The sequence below is a fragment of the Chiloscyllium punctatum genome, chromosome 33 (assembly GCF_047496795.1).
Source record: "Chiloscyllium punctatum isolate Juve2018m chromosome 33, sChiPun1.3, whole genome shotgun sequence".
Taxonomy (NCBI): Eukaryota; Metazoa; Chordata; class Chondrichthyes; order Orectolobiformes; family Hemiscylliidae; genus Chiloscyllium; species Chiloscyllium punctatum.
The window spans coordinates 21844757-21866847 of record NC_092771.1 but is presented as its reverse complement, the minus strand read 5'-3'; the positions used below and the strand labels follow the sequence as shown (position 1 = coordinate 21866847).

Sequence of the window (22091 nt, the reverse complement as noted above, 5' to 3'; positions counted from 1 at the left end):
TATAAATGCACAATGTGCATTACAGCTGCATAAATAAACTTTTAAGTAAATAAATTATTACATTCTCAGTACAAACAGAAACAAGGATTCCCATTTGCCCCATTCCAAAAATGAGATACTTAATAGTTTTTCCTGTGATGCATCTTCAAATAAAAAAACAAATTTATCTTCAAGCTCTTTTCAAAATGCTTTAGTGAAAGAAAATAAAATTTGAATATTTCCATAACTTGACACACTAAGACTACTGCTTGGCAAAAAATAAAACTTTTACTCAGCAATTATACTTCTAAGTTGCAAGGGTGAACATTTGATTATATATGACATAAGAAACAATATCAAGACTTTCTTTACATGATGGAGAAAGTGAGGACTGCAGATGCTGGAGATCAGAGCTGAAAAATGTGTTGCTGGAAAAGTGCAGCAGGTCAGGCAGCAAAGGAGCAGGAGAATTGACGTTTCGGGCATGAGCCCTTCTTCTCCTGAAACGTCAATTCTCCTGCTCCTTGGATGCTGCCTGACCTGCTGCGCTTTTCCAGCAACACATTTTTCTTTATATGTTGTCAATACTGGTCATAATTTTTTTTTCAAAAAGCAAGGTGATCTGCAATGTGCATCATACTGGAGACAGGTAACAATTCAGCAGAGATAGCTATAGTTACCCCTAGACAGGGTTCTGATGGCTTGAGGAAGATTACTGGGAGATTGGCAGCACAGCCATTGACATCTTGGAGTTTCTGGAATCAACTTTTAATTTAAAAACTGCAAGATGGTGACAAAGATGGCTGCACAGCTTATCAATCATTCAATGTGATGTAGATTTGGGCACCAGCACAATAGCTCAAGTATGGACAGTCACCTGCTCGTCAGATCAACAGTCACTGAAGGTTTGGCCAGGCAGGAAGCGTGGCTGGATAGGGCAGCTTTGTGTTAAGTTGCAAACCCTGACCAATAACAACTCTCAACCTTTGCAGTGATGTGACACTAACTTGTATTCACGCTAACTTGCGTGCAGTCACTGCGTCATGACAATAATCAGAGCTTTCCTAAATACTGCGAGCGTATCCACACAATGGAAACACCAAATCTACTTTAGGTAGATTCTGAGGTTTGAGGTAATTGAAGATTGCTAGAGTTTGATAGGAGTGGGTGGAGAGATGGGAAACATTTTGAGTTGGTTGGGAATGGAGAGCAGATTCCACGGAGTGGCTTTCAGATTGACAATTCTGTGATCTGGCTATTCTTAATGCAGATGGAAAGCAATGACATGTCCTGTCATGGCTAAGCACATCTTATCTCCCCAGTTCTGACTACATGATCAACATCGGATAACGTTACATTAGATTTCCACCTGTAAGAGTCTAAAGGCACGTGGAATTCCTCCTCAGGATTAGCCATACCAACAGTCTCCAGTGACTGGTCATCCGGAATAAACTTGTAGATGATAAAAGAGACAGAGAAATGGTTCTTGATCTTTAAACATGGGATAAAAAAAACAATAATCAGCATTTAAATAACCATACCATCTTAAAAACCAAACCATCATACAAGTTTGTAAATCCATTCTTGTCATTCTATGACCATTCAAATAACATGGTCAGATCAAATTACAATTCAAATGGCTGTCACCATTGCTCTAAACCAACTAGTAGTACCAGCATCATACTAATCCAGGGACAAACCACTGTTTAGTTTTCATAGTCTCATAAAAAATATGCGGCATCCACTCAAATTGTGCATGTTCTATTAATTAGCCAGACTAGTTCATTGTCCACAGTGTCATTCTTCCTTCAAGGAATAGATTACTGAGACACCTGCTGAAGGTTGATTTAGTTCTTAACTTTCCTTGCCTGCCAAACATGCAGTTTTTTATAACTATCACCCTTCATGACCATGGAAAGACAAAGTTGGATAGACAAGGTACATGCGCAGATTTTAACCAAAGTGTGAAGCAGATAACTAGACTACTTAAAATTGTAATATAATTTGTCTAAAGGTGAGGCCGGGGTAGGGGGGGTGGGGGGGGGGGGTGTGTGGGTGGAACACATCTAACAAAACAATAATTCAATGTCCACGCCCCTTAGTAAATGAGAGGTCTGGCTAAAGAAGAGTGGAGGCTCCCATTTGTCACCCAGTTGTCCTTTTTTGTCACAAAAGAACCCATGATTAAAATAACTACCAAAACAGTTGAATATGGTCAGTAACAGCATTAATATGAACTTAGAAAAAGCAACAATAAAAGCACTGAAGAGAAGTTATTACCTGGAGAGGAGAGCGGATTATAATTCTTTTATCACCTTCCACAACATCTATCTGGGCTACAAGTGACACTGAATGTGTGCTGCCAGATTGGAGGACATTATACAGACGTCGGCCTGGCTTAGCAACAGGGATATTTGCTACTTCAGTATAATCATATGGCACTGAGAAAAATAAAATTTACTTTCTTTACTATGAAACTTAATCATGCTACTTTTCAGCAAAACATTATTACATACCTGAGAGAATCAGTTTATTTAAGCAATGCTTTGTTCACTTGGCAAATCTGTGGTACAATACTTTGGAAAATTAATCAACCAATTCAATATAATTTTACTAGTTAAACCTAAAGATCATTTTATAAACTAGTTAATTGGGACTGGAAGAGTCAGATACCTTGGATATGAATTCATTTTAGTGACAACATAATTTATAATGTCAACATAAAAGTCTACAAATTTCATGTTTTGTTCAGTACAGGAATTGTTCTAGCCCACAAGAGTTCCAGACAGGTTCTGATTAGCCTCAGAGGATCACAGTGATTAGTTGCAACATGACTTGAGTGGGACATATCCAGGTATTCTCATGTGTGAATACAGAAATAAAGAAAAACAGAAACCCATCTCAAATTCCAAATTACTGCTTACAACAAGGACAAAAATAATTCAGTTGTCTAAATTTAAAAACTAATGGAGTATCGAAAACCAATAGGCAAATCTTTACAAGGGAAAGGAAAAGCAAATGCCCTATATAAACATATTGTCTTCATCAGGTTATTTCCTTCATAATGCACATCAGAAAATGTTTCTGCTTGTCATGCAAGTATTTGCTCTCATTGTTCAACTTACCTACAGTTAAACTAAAAAGACTACTTTCTTGTCTTTCTAACACAGAAAGCTTTCCTCGATTTCTGGGTTGCACAGCCAAGTAATCAAGTTCCAGTATCTGCCCAATATCCAGATGATGAAATTTCTGATCAGGAGGCAAACCAACGGCACAAAGATTTGCAGAGTGAAGCACATCCAAAGGAATGCCCAGTGCATTTTTTAAGGTATATGGTACTTGGTCCTTCAGTGAATAATCAAATGTTGAAGCAGTTCCTGCTGAAAACGCCTGTGGAGCGTACACACAATTCATATGAATATTTGCCACATTCAAAAAAACTAGCATTTCTAAAGGAAACAAGAAAAAGGGTCTCTGCACTCAATACTTTAACTCTGTTTCTCTCAGTATATCATACTGACTCTGGATGCTCAAAACTAAAAGCTCTGCATGAACTTAGTTACCACAAAAAATGGAACAGCCATTGGGCTGGGTCCCAGAGCGATATGGATACTGTGCAGACAGCCACGGTTATTTCTTAGCAAATTCACAGAAAAGTTAAAAGAGAACAATTATAACATTTCATGGTGAAATAGCTGCACACATCATAAAATCCCATTGTAGTTTTTTTCAGAAATAATTCTCAGGACGTGGGCATTGGTGGTTGAGCCAGCATTTATTTCCCACCCTTAATTGCCCAGAGGGCAGTTAAGAGTCAAACCCTTGCTGCAGGTCTGAAGTCGCATGCAGGTCAGACTAGGTAAGAACAGCAGTTTCCTTCCCTAAAGGACATTTAAGTGTCAAATGGGCTTTTACAATAACTGAGGACTGCAGATGCTCGAGATCAGAGTCAAATAGTGGTGCTGGAAAAGCACAGCAGGTCAGACAGCATCTGAGGAGCAGGAGAATCGACATTTCAGCCATAAGCCGGATGCCGCCTGACTTGCTGTGCTTTTCCAGCACTTTTACGATAATGGACAATGACTTCATGATCATTAGGCTCTTAATTTCAGAGTTATATGGATTTCAAATTCCATTCTTGCGGCAGGATTTGAACACAAATCTCCAGAACGTTCTCAATTTCTGGGTAGTCTGGCAATAATATCGCTCAACCATCACCGCCTTGCTAAATGCATTCGGAACAATTATATCAATACATTTCAACTCCTTGCTTAACAAGAATTTATCCATCCACATAAGCAAAATACTGTGGACACAGGAAATCTGAAGTGAAACCAAAGTGCCAGAGAAACCTAGCAGGAATGGTAGCATCTCTGGAGATGGAAACAGAGTTAATGTTTCAACTTTAACACAACTCTTATTTCGGTTTTAAAAATAATTCTCGCACTAAATTATAACACTGTATTAACTTTCCTAATGATTTGCTCTGCCCACAAACCAGCGTTTTGTCCTATATGCACTAGGACACCTAAATATCTCTACATCTCAGAGCTCTGAAATCTCACTTCAGTCTACGTGCTTGGTAGACAACATGCCTCAGATTGAACAGCACCCTCACCAACCAACCTCTTGCACAGCAATTATACAATCAGGAACAACTCTAACCCCATTATCTTGGTTCTTTGATCAGCACAATCTTTACCTGGAACCCCATCATCCCACTAAACAACACTTCAAGCCACTCTCTGCTCTTAGCAAATCATCCAATCAACTCCAGAACACACATACAAATCAGTTCCCAATTTGTTCAAATAAACAGTTGGCCAGACTCGCTGCCCTGATTTTACTCTCAGAGGTCAATACACATTCATCTAAACTGCCAAGTAATTGCTGATAAACTATTTCCTTTCAACACCATTCAAAACACATGACCATCCAAGCATTCACTCACCCCTCTCCCACATCAGTGATCACATAAATAGCCCCCAATGTGAAATTGAATACCTCCCTTTGAACTGCATAATGTACTGATAAAGTTATAAAACATGCCTCTTTAAAAAAAAGGATATTAAAAGTACTGGTATTTTACCTTGGCTAAGGCATCAAGAACGCTTAAGCTGCATTTGGACACAGTGATATTCAATATGTCCTTTGAGGAAATAGTAATGGCAGTCTGCGGGTCAAGAATTTGAAAGAAATCATCCCCTGGAACAAGTGCTGTGTCCTGGCCCATGTTGGTTTTCATCTGAATTGAACAAACACAAACATGTAACCAATAGTGCACAATCTCTTTGAAAAAATACTTATCAGGAATATTCAGCCCAAAGTTTATTCCACTCCACAGATGCATCAATCGACTGCCACAAAAATCCCCCTCCTTGCTAAGTAATAACTCAGCTTCGACAAACTCATTAATTTATCCCTGCTGTACACTAAAATCTGAAGCATCCAAGGTAATTCATTATCAGCTGACATAAATGCCAGAAATTTGAAGGATATGAAGCCAGTCACACTCTGGTGTCAACACGGATTACTGAGGAAAAATGTCACGTCCAGCAGTAGCTTCAGTAAATCAAAGCACTGGTATAAAGCCACAGTTTAAAGCCAAATAAATATTGATAAATGCACATGTAAAGACAGATATTATGAGCACGGATAAGGAAGGTTTCACATTCAGGCCTCACATGCTGTGAACCTAACATGGAGCATATTTCACAAAACTAACACACTAGTCTATCTGACTTCAAGTAGAATGAGAATCCCAGTTTATATTAACAAAAGCAAAAGAATGTTTTTAAAAAGTAAAAAAAAAAGATTTTTACTTGTTACTGAATATTCTATGAAAACACAAATGCTGTAAGTTTTAGCAGCCTACGTTCAAAACACATTTTGTAAGTGGTATGACTATTAGGTTCCTCCAATTGCTCTGCACAGACCTTTCAATATACAATTGTAACAACTCTTCAGTCCTTTTTTCACCCATAGTAAAGGGACCTATAACAAAGTGCTACACGCTCATTTGGCATTTTAGACAAGAGATGCTTACTTATTTTGAACTTTTTAATTTTCTTCAGAAGATCCACAAATTTAGTTTACATCTTTTGTATCCTATTTTCAACACTGTGCTAACTTATGCTCATTATACTGTGTTTGATGAGATTTCTTAAAATTCATTTGTGGGATGTGGATGTCGCAGGCTCGCCAGCGTTTATTGCTCATCCCTAGTTGCCCTTGAGAAGGTGGTAGTGAGCTGCCTTCTTGAACTGCTGCAGTCTACCTGCTGTGGGTTGACCTAAAATGCCCAGAGGTAGGGAATTCCAGGATTTTGGCCCAGCGACAGTGAAGGAACAGCGTTATATTTCCAAGTGAGGATGGTGAGTGGCTTGAAGGGAAATGTAAAGGTGGTGGTGTTCTTATGTAGCTGCTTCCCTTGTCCTTCCAGACGCAAATGGTCATACATTTGTAAGGCGCTGTCACAGGATCTTTGGTGAATTTTTGCAGTGCACCTTGTAGATAGTACACACTGCTGTTGCTGAGCGTCAGTGGTGGAGGCAGTGAATGTTTGTGGACTTAATCCCTATCGAGCAGGCTCCTTTGTCCTGCGTGGTGTCAAGCTTCTAGAGTATTGTTGGGGCTGCACTCATCCAGGCAGGGGGTATTCCATCACTCTCCTGACATATGCCTTGTAGGTGATGGACAGGCTTCGGGGTGTCAGTTACTTGCCAGAGTCTTCCTAGCCTCTGACCTGCTGTTTATGTGGTGAGTCCAGTTGAGTTTCTGGTCAATAACCCCCAGGATGTTGATAGTGGGAGATTCAGTGATGGTACCACCACAATGTCAAAGGATGGTGGTTAGATTAGAATTCTGATGACAATGGTGAAATGACCTTGTGGAAGTCATAGAAAATCTCTCACAACTGGCACGCAGTGCCTATGCCAGACTTCAGGAGCTTAAGACCATAAAGACCATAAGACATAGGAGTGGAAGTAAGGCCATTCGGCCCATCGAGTCCACTCCGCCATTCAATCATGGCTGATGGGCATTTCAACTCCACTTACCCGCATTCTCCCCGTAGCCCTTAATTTCCCGAGACAACAAGAATCTATCAATCTCTGTACTGAAGACATTTAGCGTCCCAGCCTCCACTGCACTCTGCGGCAATGAATTCCACAGGCCCACCACTCTCTGGCTGAAGAAATGTCTCCGCATTTCTGTTCTGAATTTACCCCCTCTAATTCTAAGGCTGTGTCCACGGGTCCTAGTTTCCTCACCTAACGGAAACAATTTCCTAGCATCCACCCATCCTGCACTTTAAGATCTCATTACCTGAAATGTCAGACTCCACCTTTTCTGGCCTCCAGCAACTTGCTCCAAGAGAGGCTCCCACACTGCACTCATTTCATTATAATAAAGAACCTGAAATCAAGCAGATAAATATTATGAAGTTTCCAATTACTCACTGAACGCAGTTGAGTTTAGAGGAAAAAAAAACTGACTGAACAAGGGGTAGAATACAGCAGTTCAAAGAAATTGCAAATATAACCTCAGGACACCTCAACGCACTCTATTGCTAATTTAGCAGCTCTGATGAATTATTACTTTTACAATGCAGGAAATGTCACTGATAGTTGAGTGAAGCAATGGAAGAGGAAACATACACCAGTCTCATTTGAGAATGGAGGGGTGGAATGCAGGACTCTCAGACATTCTAAAGATAGGTCACAGCAAGACCACAAGGGCTAGTGTTGAGAGGGGAGTGATTTTAGAACTAATGCAATCAAAGATGGATAGCCAGTGGATTGGTGATGTCATGTTAATGATATTGGTCTAATAATCAATCACTCGTCAGACATTGACTAACTCAATGGGTAAATTTATACAAAACAATATACAATATGGGTTTGATAGCAAATCAACTAATTTCTGTATTCGTAGCTTGTGGACTACAGAAGGCAAACTACCAGCAGTCACAATATTGTACAAATGCAGCATATGGCATTCGCACAAAAAACACTCAAAGTACAAATATAAATCCCTTCCCCGTCCAAAAGTTTAATTGCTTACAATAACAAGTGAGCTGATGAGTTTCTAACAACACATAGTAACTTGCTTATACAGTAGTCGCCAGAAAATGCCAATAGCCTGTATCAGGGATGCCTTTTCTGCTATTTCACTTGCAAACATATTGAACTTTTAGATACATTCCAAGACCTACTCTGGATGCCCAAAACCGTGGATAGGAGTGAACCCATTTTTAAATTGGAAATTTACCTCCCTGGCAGCCCCTGGTTCTTGGTTCTGGAATGTCCCATGTAATATTTTGGGCCGCGGGAAACTGAAACCGCGGAAGCTGATTCCACGATACGGCAGCTGCCCTGTACATCCAGATCTCATGATGGCGACTGTCTGGAGATGTTACTGATTTCTTAAGTCATCAGTGATATTTCTATCTGAAATAACTCCAGAGAGTCACCATGTCACATTTAATTTATATGTGTGGAAAGTCCTTGAAATTGGTCTAATCTCACTTAGAGCCAGCTCTCAGTGAACAGGATGCCTGACACTCCTGTTCTTCTGTCAGTCAAGGGTCTCTGAATGGACCAGATGAACAGCCACAATCAGGGAACTCATATTCTATAATGTCCACCTGGCTGACCTCAGAATCACTACACTTTTCATTCCCGTTTCTGTCAAGGTTTCCTTTCATGGATTGTAGTTGCTGTTCCAGAATTGTTCCGATAAACCACAGCCAAGTTTTGTTCCAACATTAGCAACTGACCAGTTCAGTTCCACAACCAGCTTTCAGTAGTTCAATCTTTTTAGCATTTATTATTTTGTCCTTTAATGAGCTTCCAGATCATTAAAGGGGTCAGTGTCAGGACCACAACAATTCACGTTACACACTCAATCTGGATGAACGAACTGAGGGCATTGTTCCTAACTATGCAGATGACACAAAGATAAGTGGGGGCCAGGTAATGTTCAGGAATTGAGGCAGCTGCAGAAGGACTTGGAGAGTCTAGGAGAGTGGGCAAAGAAATGGCAGATGGAATTCAATGTGGGAAAGTGAGAGGTCACGCACTTTGGTTGGAAGAATTCAGGCGGAGATCAACTGGGGAAATCTTTGGAAATTTTAAGCACAAAGGGACTCAGGAGTTCTTGTTCAAGATTCTCTTAAGATAAACATGCAGTTCAGTTGGCAGTCAAGAAAGCAAATGCAATGTTTTCGAGGGGGCTAGAATACAAGGACTTGGATGTCCTGCTGAGGCTGTGTTAAGATTCTGGTCAGACCATTTTTGTAATATTACGAGCAGTTTTGGGCCCCTTATTTAAGGATAGATGCACTGGTTTTGGTGGGAATCCAGAGGAGGTTTACAAGAACGATTCCAGGACTGAACTGCTTGTAATATGAAGAGTGGCTGAGGATTCTGGGTCTGTACTCAATGGAGTGTAGAAGGACGAGGGGGATCTCACTGACACTTAGAGAATACTAAGAGGCCTGGATAGAGTGGACGTGTAGGAGATATTTCCACTAAGAAACTAGGACCCAATGGCACAGCCTCGGAGTGAAGGGTTGACTCTTTAGAACTCATGGCCACAGAAGCTGTAAAGGCAAGTCATTGAATATATTTAAGACAGAGATAGATTGATTCCCTTACTAAGCAAAGACCCAAGGTTACAGGGAGAAGGCAAGAGAATACCAAATGACAGAACAGATTCAATGGACTGAATGGCCTAAATTTGCTCCTATATCTTACGGTTTGTGGGCACATGTTCTACAGGATTTGCAGGGGTAATGTACTGGCATTGCCTTTGTGCCACTCTTAGCCAATAATGAGTGTTATCAATTTTCTAAAGACAAATAATTTGAATTTTTGTGATCACTTAGAATTGTTGGATACTACCCACTAAACTGATAGCGTGAAACCAGTGTTCACCGTGTACATCCGATTCTGGGTCCTCAAATGACTTCAGTATTTGCTTCCAGCAAGACACCAGATGATCTTCACTGTAGTTTAAAATAACTTAGTGTATGCAAGGTCTACTGCTCTTTGTAGCTGCATGTGTCTTTGGTCTGGGACACAGTCTCTACCAATGGCCTTTCTGCTATTTTACTTGCAAACATATTGAACTTTTGGACAAGACTTTTGTTCAAAGAAACAAAGACTGACTGATTATCTAACTTTTAAGCATGAACAAACACACTGGTGAAAGTTTCCCTGTGTGAAGCCCGGAAATGTCACATCATTAGGGTGTTAAGGAAGGTTCAGAGGGTGAGACGTCAAAGGCAAACTAATTATCTCCTCAGGTTATATTCTAGACTGGGGACACAAGTCCAAAGATACATTTTGTTTACCATCCCAGGAATATACAAACAGCAATTAAAAGCCAACTGCAGCCCCTAAATTGTGTGTTCATGGACAAGTGAGCGGTGAAGCAAGAGGACAGGTTTTAAACACCTCTGTACTGTACGTGAAAAGGGTGTGCCTTACTCTGAGCCAGCCACCATGATATCAAAGAGAAAAAAAGAACTTCAGCTGATCTGCAATATCAAACATCTCAAAATCAACTGCTTCCCTACCAGCATCAGTGCTGCTCTTCTTCCAAAACAAGGATAACACAAGGAGTGCAAAGCACTTTGCGATGTACCAAAGTTTGAACGACATTAATCAAATGCACTTCTTTTATTCTAATTTAAATCAATATGTACATTGCAGTGCTAACTATTACATTGATACTACCCTTAGAAAAAAGGCAATATAAACAGTTCAGCTTACTTTAGTCACCAAGACATTATGTATCTAATCAAAGCACAGAAAAGCAGAAAATACCTCAAGTGTCATATCTGAATTCACACTGACAAACGATGTCCAATTTTCAATTCTTCCGGAAAATGTTGACTCAGTCAGAAGTAAAGGAATTGTGCAGTGACCATGCCCACATTCAAGAGTGACTTGAATTAATGAAATGTCTATTTGGAAGGACTCCCCTGTCCTCTCCCGCTTTTCCTCTGTGAAAGTCTCTGTTGCTTCACTGGCCATATCTACTCCCAGAAACCAGTAATTACAATTGAAGACATCCTTCACAGCCCAGAGGTCAGTCACCTGGTCAGTTACTTGCTGGATTTCCATCTCCTGCACTTTGGGAGTCATGGCAGACATGATTGTCATCACTGTATTTAATATAATTGGGGAAACCTGTAAACAAAAGACAGTCAATTTACAAGACATTGTACAGAACAGTAAGAGAATTTATCATTCATTGGTTTAAAGTTCAATTATTGTTGCAAATATCTTTTGTTGGAGAAACAATTGAAAGTTCAGACATATATTAAATTACAACTGTAACATTAAGAAGCTGAAAACAGCTTGCTTTGTGGAGGATAAGAAAGACAGCCGTATGCCCATAGCTCACACCTTTGAATACTAAAGTACTAGGACATTGCCTTACCTTTACAATTATCTCTTCTACCTTAAGACTGATATTTTGTGGCCCAAATGAGGGCTCAAAGAAGTCCAAGAACAATGAACATGGTTGCAACACCTGAAAATATATAGTACAACACAACAATTAACAATGAAGATTTTACCTTGAGTAGTTTGCAGAAGGGATAGAATACAGATCTAAGAGTCAATAACATTAAAGAAGCTGATCATACAAAAGGTGGTATAAGGCAAAAAAGAGGTACAGGCTTGGTTTGTTTTTGGTAATTATATCCTCTGACTGGTATAACATTTGTCAACGTTTTCTGCACTATACACTATCATCAAACAATAATTTCATGCCCCAGCTTCTCAAGGACAAATGTTTTATCCCATGATCTTGTATTTAATAGCTAACAATAACTACAGATAGGAACAGAAGTTGGGTATCCACTTGTACATATTCACCAAAAGCGCCACAAAGTCGGTCAGCAAAGTGTGCTTCTGATTTGTAATGGCATCAATATGAAATGACTATAAGCACAAAGAATAATGGACGCCCAAACCCACAGTTGTATCAATAAAGATGCTGCTCTTACTGTGGTTATATTTGTTCCTCTCTTCTCTCGGAGGAAAGGACAGGCTAGAACCTTTAAGTCACTGACTAGGGCAATCATCTTACGGGACTGCTTTTCACAGATGAACGAGAAGTCACAGTGGAACGAAGCAACAAGTGCAGGGGCATCGGCTTTTGAGAGGTTTGCCACAAACACAACTTCAGGATTCATCACCAGTACTTTCACATTGATTTTTTGTTTTGGAGTGTCTACTGCTGGAACAAAATAAAACCAAGTTAAGACAGATTGCAAGTGCTAAACCCATAGTGTGGTCTCATAAGATTACATTCTTACTTTGTGAAACAAAATATTCTATCCATTTATTTCAACAGGAATCCACAAAAAATCTGAAAAAAACTAAGAAGGTGCATTTCAAAATTGTTATGTAAGTTACAAAATAGTTGGACAGATTTGTTATCATCTAATGTACAGATTTCTAGGTAATCGGGATTGGGGCTTCACGGCGTTATGAATTCTTTGTAACAGGAGCTTATCACAAGAGAACAGTCTGATATTTTAAAGAAAAATTGGTTTGCTATGGGTTATAAGATCAACAATAAAAACCAAAAAAAAACACAAAGCAGATGGGGTACAGTAACACAGTGTCTTGATCAGAGTAGTGCTGGAAAAGCACAGGTCAGGCAGCATCCGAGGAGCAGGAAAATGAACGTTTCGGGCAAAAGCCCTTCATCTATTCCTGATCTGAAGACAAGAATCCAAATGCCACCACAGCAAGATTTAAAATTCTGTTAATTAAATATATCTGGAATAAATCAAAGCTCCCATCAGTAAAGACTAACAAATGACGTCCACTCATGTCCTTTAGGGAAGGAAATCTGTCATCATTGTCCAAGGTTATATGTGACTCCAGCCCCACAGCAATATGATATTTTTTTCCCTCAATAGGCCTTTGAAATGGACTGACAAGCCATTCTCATATTTCAGAAAGCAGACCAATATACTCGTCTCAAAAGCAATAAGTTCAGGTCTGATTGATAATGCCCTCGTCTCTTGAATTAGTAAACTAAAATGTATCAGAGCAAACTCCCCTCTCTCTAATCCATTCAGTTTCTGCACTATATATACACAAATTGAATTTGGAAAGTCAAACAATTCTACAGAACTGAAAAAGACAACCTATACCAATGGTTCAACTAATTTTGGATGGAGGTTTGCTCGCTGAGCTGAAAGGTTCATTTCCAGACGTTTCATTATCTTACTAGGTAAGATCTTCAGTGGGCCTCAGGCAAAGCAATGCTGAAAATTTCTGCTTTCTATTTATGTTCGAGTTTCATTGGGTTGGTGATGTCATTTCCTGTGGTGAAGTCACTTCCTGTTCCTTTTCTCAGGGGGTGGTAGATGGGGTCTAACCCGATGTTTTTGTTGTGTGTATTCTGGTTGTAGTGTCATGCTTCTAGGAATTCTCGTGCGTGTCTTTGTTTGGCTTGTCCTTGGACAAGCCATACAAAATAAATCTTTCAGTTCTGCAAGCAAACCTACATCCAAAACCTCAACCTGAGCTATAAATCTTCTCAAAACTCACCAGATCCAACTAATTATTTGGTATTCAATTTCTTGAAGTGTGAAGCTGTTTAACCAGCTTAAAATGTGTACAGACTATATGGGGACTTCGCAATTACTTATAGGAACCACTGGCCTGACAACACTCTAACCTAACAAAGATCTGCATTCTTTCCTAAAAAGATTTTAAGCTTTAATGATGCACTAAATGGGAACACCACTGTAGTGACTGTAATGAGGTCAGCCAGGTAGACCTCAGATTGAGTTCCCTAATTGGAGCTGTTAATCTGGTCCAATCAGGGAGCCCTCGCTGACAGATATAGGTTCTGTTTATTCAGAGCTGGCTGAGGGGGACCTGGATCAGTGTTAAAGACTCTCCATGTGTAAATAAAGGGTAACTTCATGATGGGATATGAGCCTCCAAGGAATTATTTCAACCAACGCCTGCAAGTTCCTTCCAAGTCACTCACTGTCCTGACTTGAAAGAATAATCGCCATTCCTTCATTGTCACTCTGTCAAAATCCTGAAATTCTCTCCTTAAGGGCATTGTGGATCAAACTACAACATTTGGACAGCAACAGTTCAAGATCACAGCTGACCTCTACCTTCTCAAGGGCAAACTAGAGACAGGAAATAAATGTTGGCCCAGCTAGCAACATCCACATTCCGCGAGTGAATCAAAAAGAATAGTAAAATATGCACGTCTTCAAATTTTTGTTTTTACAAACATGACTAATTCGTGTGCCTACAGCTAAAGTGAGAAACAACAGTGTTATTGGATCAGCCATTGGAAAATGAGCATTGCTTGGATCCCAAGATCCAATACAAAAGGGCATCAAATAAAATGCCTAAGAGAACATCTATTGGACATTTATTTTGAATAGAACATGTACATATTAGTATAGTCAGACATTTACAGAAAACAACAGACGTGTATTCTCAATGCTTGCTCATATTAGGAAAGCAGGCCAAAGCTGTAAATTTCACAGATGTGAAAGCTTCATGATCTAGTTCCTGTCATCAGCCATGTTCTGCCAAGGGCTGTCCACCCCCACAAGGCAGAAAGCCAATTAGGCTAATTTAGAGATTTTAAGAGACAGTGGATATTGGAATCCAAATGGAATTTTTCATTTGGATTCCAAATTCCTAACTTAAGGAGGCAGTTCAACATCCTTAAGGGAAGTAATTAGTGGAAAGCTAGGAAACCATCATTTCACCAAGCTGCTTTTTCTATTTTCTAATTCAATTTTTAAAAGTTGCAGTAAGGGGCACTTTCTTGTTGAGACTTACTCTCAGTTAATCACCAGCCATTGAGTCAGCTGCTCCTGTGAAGCTGGAAGGTACCTGATCAGCCAACCAACCTCAAGAATCTGCCTGCGGCCCTTAATTGGGTAGGGAACATATTTACTTGCTAATTAACAGCATCCTGGTCAAACTTCCAATGAGTAGGCATTATCCATTCCTCCCTTTTCCTCTGGGAGCAGTTTCAGACCTGGCTATCCCTTACTGCAAATAATTCAGCCTTGTGTGTTATGGTAGCATTGCACCTACATGGAATAGCAGTCATTCACTCATGGGCTATTATGGGATTTTTATATCTGATTAAATTGAAAAAACATAGGAGAAAGTGAGGACTGCAGATGCTGAAGATCAGAGCTAAGACTGGTGCTGGAAAAGCACAGCAGGTCAGGCAGAATCTGAGCAGAGGAATCGACATTTTGGGCAAAAGCCCTTTTGATGAAGGGCTCATGTCTGAAATATTGATTCTCCTGCTCCTCTGATGCTGCCTGACCGGCTGTGTTTTTCCAGCACCATACTCTAAATGGAAAATATAGCAGGTACAGACCAATTAGTGCAATCAGCTTCTCAACCAGTTAACCAACCACCAGCATTACCCTCAATTCTCGACTTTGATGCAATTAATTGACATCTTAAAAACAAAAGCCAGAAGTCCAAAAACATTGTGCAACCACCTGGTACCATGTGATTCTCCAAATGAAGTGAATGATCTATAGTGGCACTACTGTACAGTAGCTAATAACTTTAAAGTTGCACAAGCAAACAACGGGAGACAATATTCAATGTATTCTCACATTGTCTTTGATGTTATGGGCAGTTATTAGAATTGCAGAGTCTTGTAGTATTTTTCTCTGGATTAACATCTTTGTATGAATATATCATTTAATGCCTTTGCTATGTATTAAGACTCCATAATGCTATTTTTCTTCAAAATAGTTTAAGTTAGCTTCTGAGATAATATAGAGTCAGAGGAACAGCACAAAAATAAACCCTTCGATCCAACGCATCCATGCCAACCAGATATCCTAACCTAATCTAGTCCCATTTGCCAGCATTTGGCCCATATCCTTCTCAACCCTTTCTATTCATATACCCATCCAGATGCCTTTTAAATGCTGTAAATTGTAACAGCTCCCACAACTTTCTCTGGCAGCTTATTCCATACACGCACCACCCTCTGTGTGAAAAAGTTGCCCCTCAGGTCCCTTTTATAAATTTCCACTGTCACCCTAAACCTATGCCTTCTAGCTCTGGACACTCCTATCCTAGGGTAATGACCTTGTCTATTTACCCTATCCATGCCCCTCATGATTTTATAAACCTCTATAAGGTCACCCCTCAGCCTCCGACGCTCCTCCAAAATTTCAACAATTGGAGACCACAGAATGGCAAAGCCGACCAATGTGCCACTTTGAAGTTGAGCAACAACGTTTGAAAGAAATACCAGGATATAGTAATTATTTTGTACAGTATTTAGGATGTGTACATAAGCTATACCAACCACCAATGGGAGAAGCCTTTCCAGTTTGTTTCGAATATAACTGGACAGATTTGTCAGCTGATTTTTCAGGCATAGCTTTGATGAAGAAATCTGCCACATTCAGCAAGAACTCCACACTGGCGCAAAGATACAAATGTTCCAGCACAGTCGTGATTGATATCTCATCCTCCATCTGGTTGTACCGCAACTCAATCATGACGTTTTCCTGAGCATCTTGTTTCTTTTCAATCATTCTGCGGTGAAAGGAAACATTCTGATCATTTAAAAACACGATTCACGCAGTAAAATAATTAATGAAGCAGATGTTGGATAATTTTAAAATGAGAAGAATAAAGAGGAGGAAGGAAACAGATACATTTAAACGATTTTCAAAGGGGAGTAAAGTGAGAAAATTCAAAAAGCTAGAGAAAAGTAGAACTAGACACAAAGAGCACTTTCGAGAAGAGTGCAAAGAGAAGGAAAAAACACCATGTGAGCACAAGCAATTTTCAAGTTCAAGTAAATTTGAATGTTTAATGTTTACACCAGTTACAGGAATAAAGCTATTCCATTGCATGATTCCTATGGTATATTAACAATGTTCCTTGCAAGTGAAGCTACATTTCCCTCGACCTGAGGTCATTATTATCTGAAAACAAATTAAAAATATTCAGCAATAATAATAATGGCAGGAGAGAAATTAGAGAGCGACGTAATTCATTCTAACCTCTGTGTAACTTTTTCAACTCCATCTCTTAGATCATCCAGTGTACATGTGGTGAGGTTCATGTCAAAAACCAGCGAACCATCTGTGAACATCATCCCTGAAGCTGTGGTGAGATGTAACCTGAACTCCCCGAGACATGAACCTTCCGGACGCTGCAGCTGGTCAGTAGACTGCAATATGCAAAGTTCAAAAAAAATTCTACAAGCGTTCTGAATAAAATAATCTACATGGATTGAAATATTTAAGCGATCAAAATGTGAATACTGGAAATCTGAAATAAGCATAAAATATATGGAGAGATTCAACTCGTCAGGCAGTATCTATGGAAACATTTCACATAACCCTATCTCAAGAGCTTTTTGGCTTCATTTTGGGAACACCACCACCAAGTTGTGCAAGGAGTGCTTACATGCAGGAACACAACTTTGCAGCCAGCAGACATCACCAGCCCGCACCTGCTGTCATATTAACACCTGGATGAGGAGGGACATCATTGTGTGGGAACAGGCATAGCATCAGTTCTCAGATTCCCAACTTTGGGAAAGGCCCCTCTCGGTGAAACGTAGGAACTAGAGAGGGCCAAATGATCATGGATTTGGAGTGAACATAATAAGAAAGTGGCATCCCTGACATCCTACTCTGCAAACACCGCAGGTGAGGGGAACTCTATTCTGTCACCTCCATCCTCTACATTCTTAACTTGGTGATGACATGGATGATATTTGTGCAGAGATCATTTTGATGGGTTGGATAATAACTCCAGAAGTTGTAAGCCTGAAGTTGGAAAGGGGTAAAATTAACAAACAAGAGGATCTGTAATAGGGTGGGTGCCAAGAGGAATGAAATAACACATGCAACATCCATAAAGACTGGGGATTAATATAAAAGTGCACTGAACCAAGATAGCAGCAGAAGTGACAATTGAAAGTCGTTAAATTCAATAGAATTCAGAAAGCTGCAGAATGGTGCAAAAAATGGCCTTGTTCCTCCAGTTTGACTGAAGAGTCACTTGAGCACTATTCAGCCAAAGACTGAAAGGTCAGCATGGAAGCAAGATGGAGAACTGAAAAGTTCAAATTTTTATCTCACTGCAAGGAAATAAAGTATTGCACAAAATAACAGATAATATGCAATGAGGGAAAGTGGAATAATAAAGGAAAATAAAGCAATTAGTTTTCTTATATCCTTAGATGATCAATGTTAACTCTCAAATACGTGCATTTTTTAGCACCTCCCCAAAGCACAGGATGTTCAAGAGTGCTTTATAGCCAACTAAATGGCTTTGAAATGCAATTACTGTTGTAAAGGCAGAAAGCAGGACAGCCAATTTCATACACCAGATCATCTGCTCCAAGTGAGTCTGTGAGGTTTTCAGCCTTTCATCGAACTAATTCCCAGTTCTGATGAAAGGTCTTGGATTGGAAATGCTAACCTGGTTCTTCACAGAAGCATCTTGTCCACTTAGCATTTGACGTTTTTTTTATGTCAGAATTTCAGCAACATTTTGCTTTTGAAGCTGCTTCATGGGTTGCTTGAAAACTAAATATTAGCCAGGACATGGGAACTCCCCTCTCTGCTGAATATAGTGCCATAGGATCTCATGCCCACAAGGGGGAAGACTGAGACTCTATTCAACGTCTTACTCAAAAGACAGCATTTTCAGAAGTGCAGCAATCCCCAGTTGTCATACTGAAGTACTGGTCTGATTAGAGATATCAAAAGTATTGGGAATGCTAGAAATCTGAAATAAAATCATTACGTTTTGGAGAACTTCAAGTTTGGCAGCATCAATAGAGAGGCAAAGCTAATGTCAAGTTTAATAATACTCTTCTTTGGAACTGTTCATATGATATTGAATTGGAGAATTGGAGAAATGAATATTGTGCTCAAATTGGTATAAACAGTTGCCCATTCAAATTATAATGCATTGTACAAAAGATAAATTTTTTGAAGTCATTTGCCCAAAGTGTTTTAGAATATTGTGTGTCAACCTCTAAATAGCCAAACTGAATGAAATGGTCAAAACAGTGGCTTCTTTTTAGGGTTCTCTACGTAACCTTTCCAAGTGTTTATCATTTCATTTGAATGACACGATTCAAGTGACATTAAATCTCTCAAAGATCTTTAACCTCTTAGCATTTATCAAATGTACAAATGTCAATTAAAGATGGCTCATTTGCCTGACTTTGACTGTAGCTAATGTCAAAGTCTTGTAAAAATGAAACATTACGTTCGCAGTTACAGGCTATATACTTTCTGCTTTAAGCAATCATTCTAGCCTGCAAATAAACTTGACTTATGACATATAAATGATAACTACATTTACACAGCATTTTTAAAGACAATAAAAGCATCCCAACGGGCTTCACAGGAACACTATATCAGATATGAGCCAAATGGGAGGTATACGTTACCTCAGCTGCGTAATACAGAGTCTGCAAGTTGTCAGGAGAGGTTGAGGCCAATAATTAACATAATTAAAATTGGAGATGCACACAGCAGCAGTATCAGAGCAAATGAATTAGTGTTGTAGAGTTGGGAGGAAGGTACAGAAAGATGGTATGACGACATCATGGTGGAATTTGAACACAAAAATGAACATCTAAAATTGAAGAATTGCCAGATAAAATCCCACACCATGAGAACTACAATATTTTGGAGTGAATAGAATAAGACATTGACAATATTTATATTTTATATTTAAAAATCAAAATGATTGTTTGCTGAACAGATTGCCAATGTTAAACTGTAGAGACATGACTATACTTACGAAAACTTTTTATTTCTTGTAAAGAGTTTAATGTTAACAACCCTATCTAGGCTAGTATTAACCTTTTTGAGTGAGGATGAAGTGAAGATCACCAAGAATAGAGTTTCAACCAAATAAACTACTTTAAGAAAACGTAATCGCATAACAGTGTGACACTTTGTGGAGGATCTCCACTCAGTCATGATCTTACCATTGTTTGCCATTTTAATTCTCCACCTTGTTCTTACACTTACTTTTATTTTTGGCCTGCTGCAGTGTTCCAGTGAAGCTCAATGCGAGCTTGAGGAATAGCATCTCACATTCCTAGAAACTTTAAAACCTTTCAGATTTAAAATTGAGTTAACCAATTTCATACCATTCATCTTCAATTTTTCATCACTTAGAACTGTTTTATTATTGTGCCTCACTCTGGATCTATGCATTATCATTTACCTTTTGCTCCATAACATCTTAGTTATGTAATCTCTCCTACCTTCTACCATATGCCAGACCCTTCCTTGTGCATGTTCTTGCATCCCTTCATTTTACATACCAATTACATTTCTACTTCCATTTAAATCGGAAGTAGTGTTATAATCGACTTTAGTCATTAACCTGCTCCATAGATACCATCTGATGTGATATTTCCAGCACTGTTTTTGATTTGCAGCATCTACAATGTTCTTTTAAGTATAACATGATTTCTGCTCATGATTAAGAAAATTCTTGTAGACAGCATTCTTTATTGCACAGCTTCAGACAGATTTTAAAAAGACATAACAATTTTCAACTCTGGATGAAGTAAACATGCAACTTACCTGTTTGAGACCTTCAGTATACAGCAGAATCGAAAGTGATTCAAACTTGAAATCGAACTTGAGTGTCTCATAAGGCTCAGGTTTAAGCTTGGATTCGACATAAGTCACATCGCCTGCTTTCACCCGTGGAGAGCCTGCAAAATGATGTACGGGATTCAGACACTTACTGAGTCAATGCATTGCAATTAATCATAACACATGACAGCTTGACATCAAACTAAACAACAAACTTTATTGAACTCTGCTATTTTCAGGAGTATTTCTAGCCAATTGCTGCAATCCCAGCCCAATTGTGCGTTGGATTGATTTAAATCGGCATCATTCTTGTCTGTAGACCAGAAGTTGTGGTCTTATATTGTTCTGCAAACAAAAAGTCATGGGAGGGGTTTGGTCAGATATGCAGAATGGTGACAAAAAATAACTTAATCCAGAAAATGTAAGATAACCCTTTTTGGGTGCACTATAAAGGCAAGGAGTGCATGGTGAATGGCTCTGATTGCTGAGGGTGTTGCCATGGGGCCATGTCATTGCTGACATGAATCCTCTGAATTTGAGAAACATGCAATGCATGTGCAAATTCCTTTTGTCTTCAGAAACCAAGATCATGAGCAATTATGTATGCAGTTTCTAGCATGCACACACAAAAACAGACTACACTATGCACCAAGGTGATGATTTTACATTGGTTTTCAGTGTAACTGATGCAATAATCTTTAGTTCACCAGCCAAGTGTCAACTTCTCCAAAATGGTCAAGTACCTTCACATTGATTGGCTCCAGAAGCAACAATTTTGTCTCTTATTTTGTCGGAGCCTTTTGGGTCGACTGCAGCATTCTTATCACTTGTGGCCTCACCGAAGTTTTCCAGCAGGATTTTCAGAAGGATTGTCAAATCATCCTGACTAACTGTAACCTGCAAACAAGACACGACAAAGAAAACCAAGCATCAATGTCATGTTTTTTCAGGAAATTTTCCACTCTATATCAATACTGATTTCTCACCATCGAGGAGCCAAGAGCTGAGAAGGTCAAGAGTAGCTTTATTTGTCATTTCTACCACATACAACCGATACAGTAACCACGAGACAGTGCTCCTCCAGGACCAAGGTGCTATATGGACAGCACAAACTACACGATCATACACAGGGCGGCATAAAGTGCATACAAAGTGCAAAACACACAAGACAGCACAATAATTCCTGACATATCAAGACAATAGCCAGAGTGGTGAACAAATTACAGTGCAAAAAAAGAATGAAAATTAATAAAACATTGTTCTAGTAGCAATTCAAAGTCATGCAAAGAATATCAGGTGGAATAGAATCTGACCATAGTGTTAAGGAGCCTGATGGTTAAGGAATGAAACTGTTGCACAGTCTGGTCATGAGAGTCTGAATGCTCTGGTATCATCTGCCAGATGGCAGGAGGCAGAAGAGTTTGAGTGAGGGGTGTGTGGGGTCATCCACAATGCTCTTAGC

The 22091-nt window shown here is 39.3% G+C and overlaps 1 protein-coding gene across 5 annotated transcripts in view; it reads right to left on the bottom strand.

The window, feature by feature from the left end:
* The window catches only part of vps13c (vacuolar protein sorting 13 homolog C), a 284102-nt gene that overhangs the window by 76814 nt on the left and 185197 nt on the right, over positions 1-22091 (bottom strand). For 4 of the 5 annotated variants that reach the window (XM_072553135.1, XM_072553137.1, XM_072553138.1 and 1 more), the window contains 12 exons: positions 21373-21526; positions 20615-20748; positions 17048-17217; positions 16342-16574; positions 12002-12234; positions 11431-11523; positions 10812-11177; positions 7306-7395; positions 5069-5224; positions 3105-3369; positions 2260-2420; positions 1349-1470 (listed from right to left, as the gene is read on the bottom strand). In XM_072553135.1, the coding sequence (XP_072409236.1) occupies positions 1349-1470; positions 2260-2420; positions 3105-3369; positions 5069-5224; positions 7306-7395; positions 10812-11177; positions 11431-11523; positions 12002-12234; positions 16342-16574; positions 17048-17217; positions 20615-20748; positions 21373-21526 (2177 nt within the window). The remainder of the gene's footprint in view (positions 1-1348; positions 1471-2259; positions 2421-3104; positions 3370-5068; positions 5225-7305; positions 7396-10811; positions 11178-11430; positions 11524-12001; positions 12235-16341; positions 16575-17047; positions 17218-20614; positions 20749-21372; positions 21527-22091) is intronic. The other variant, XM_072553136.1, reaches the window with a different exon arrangement.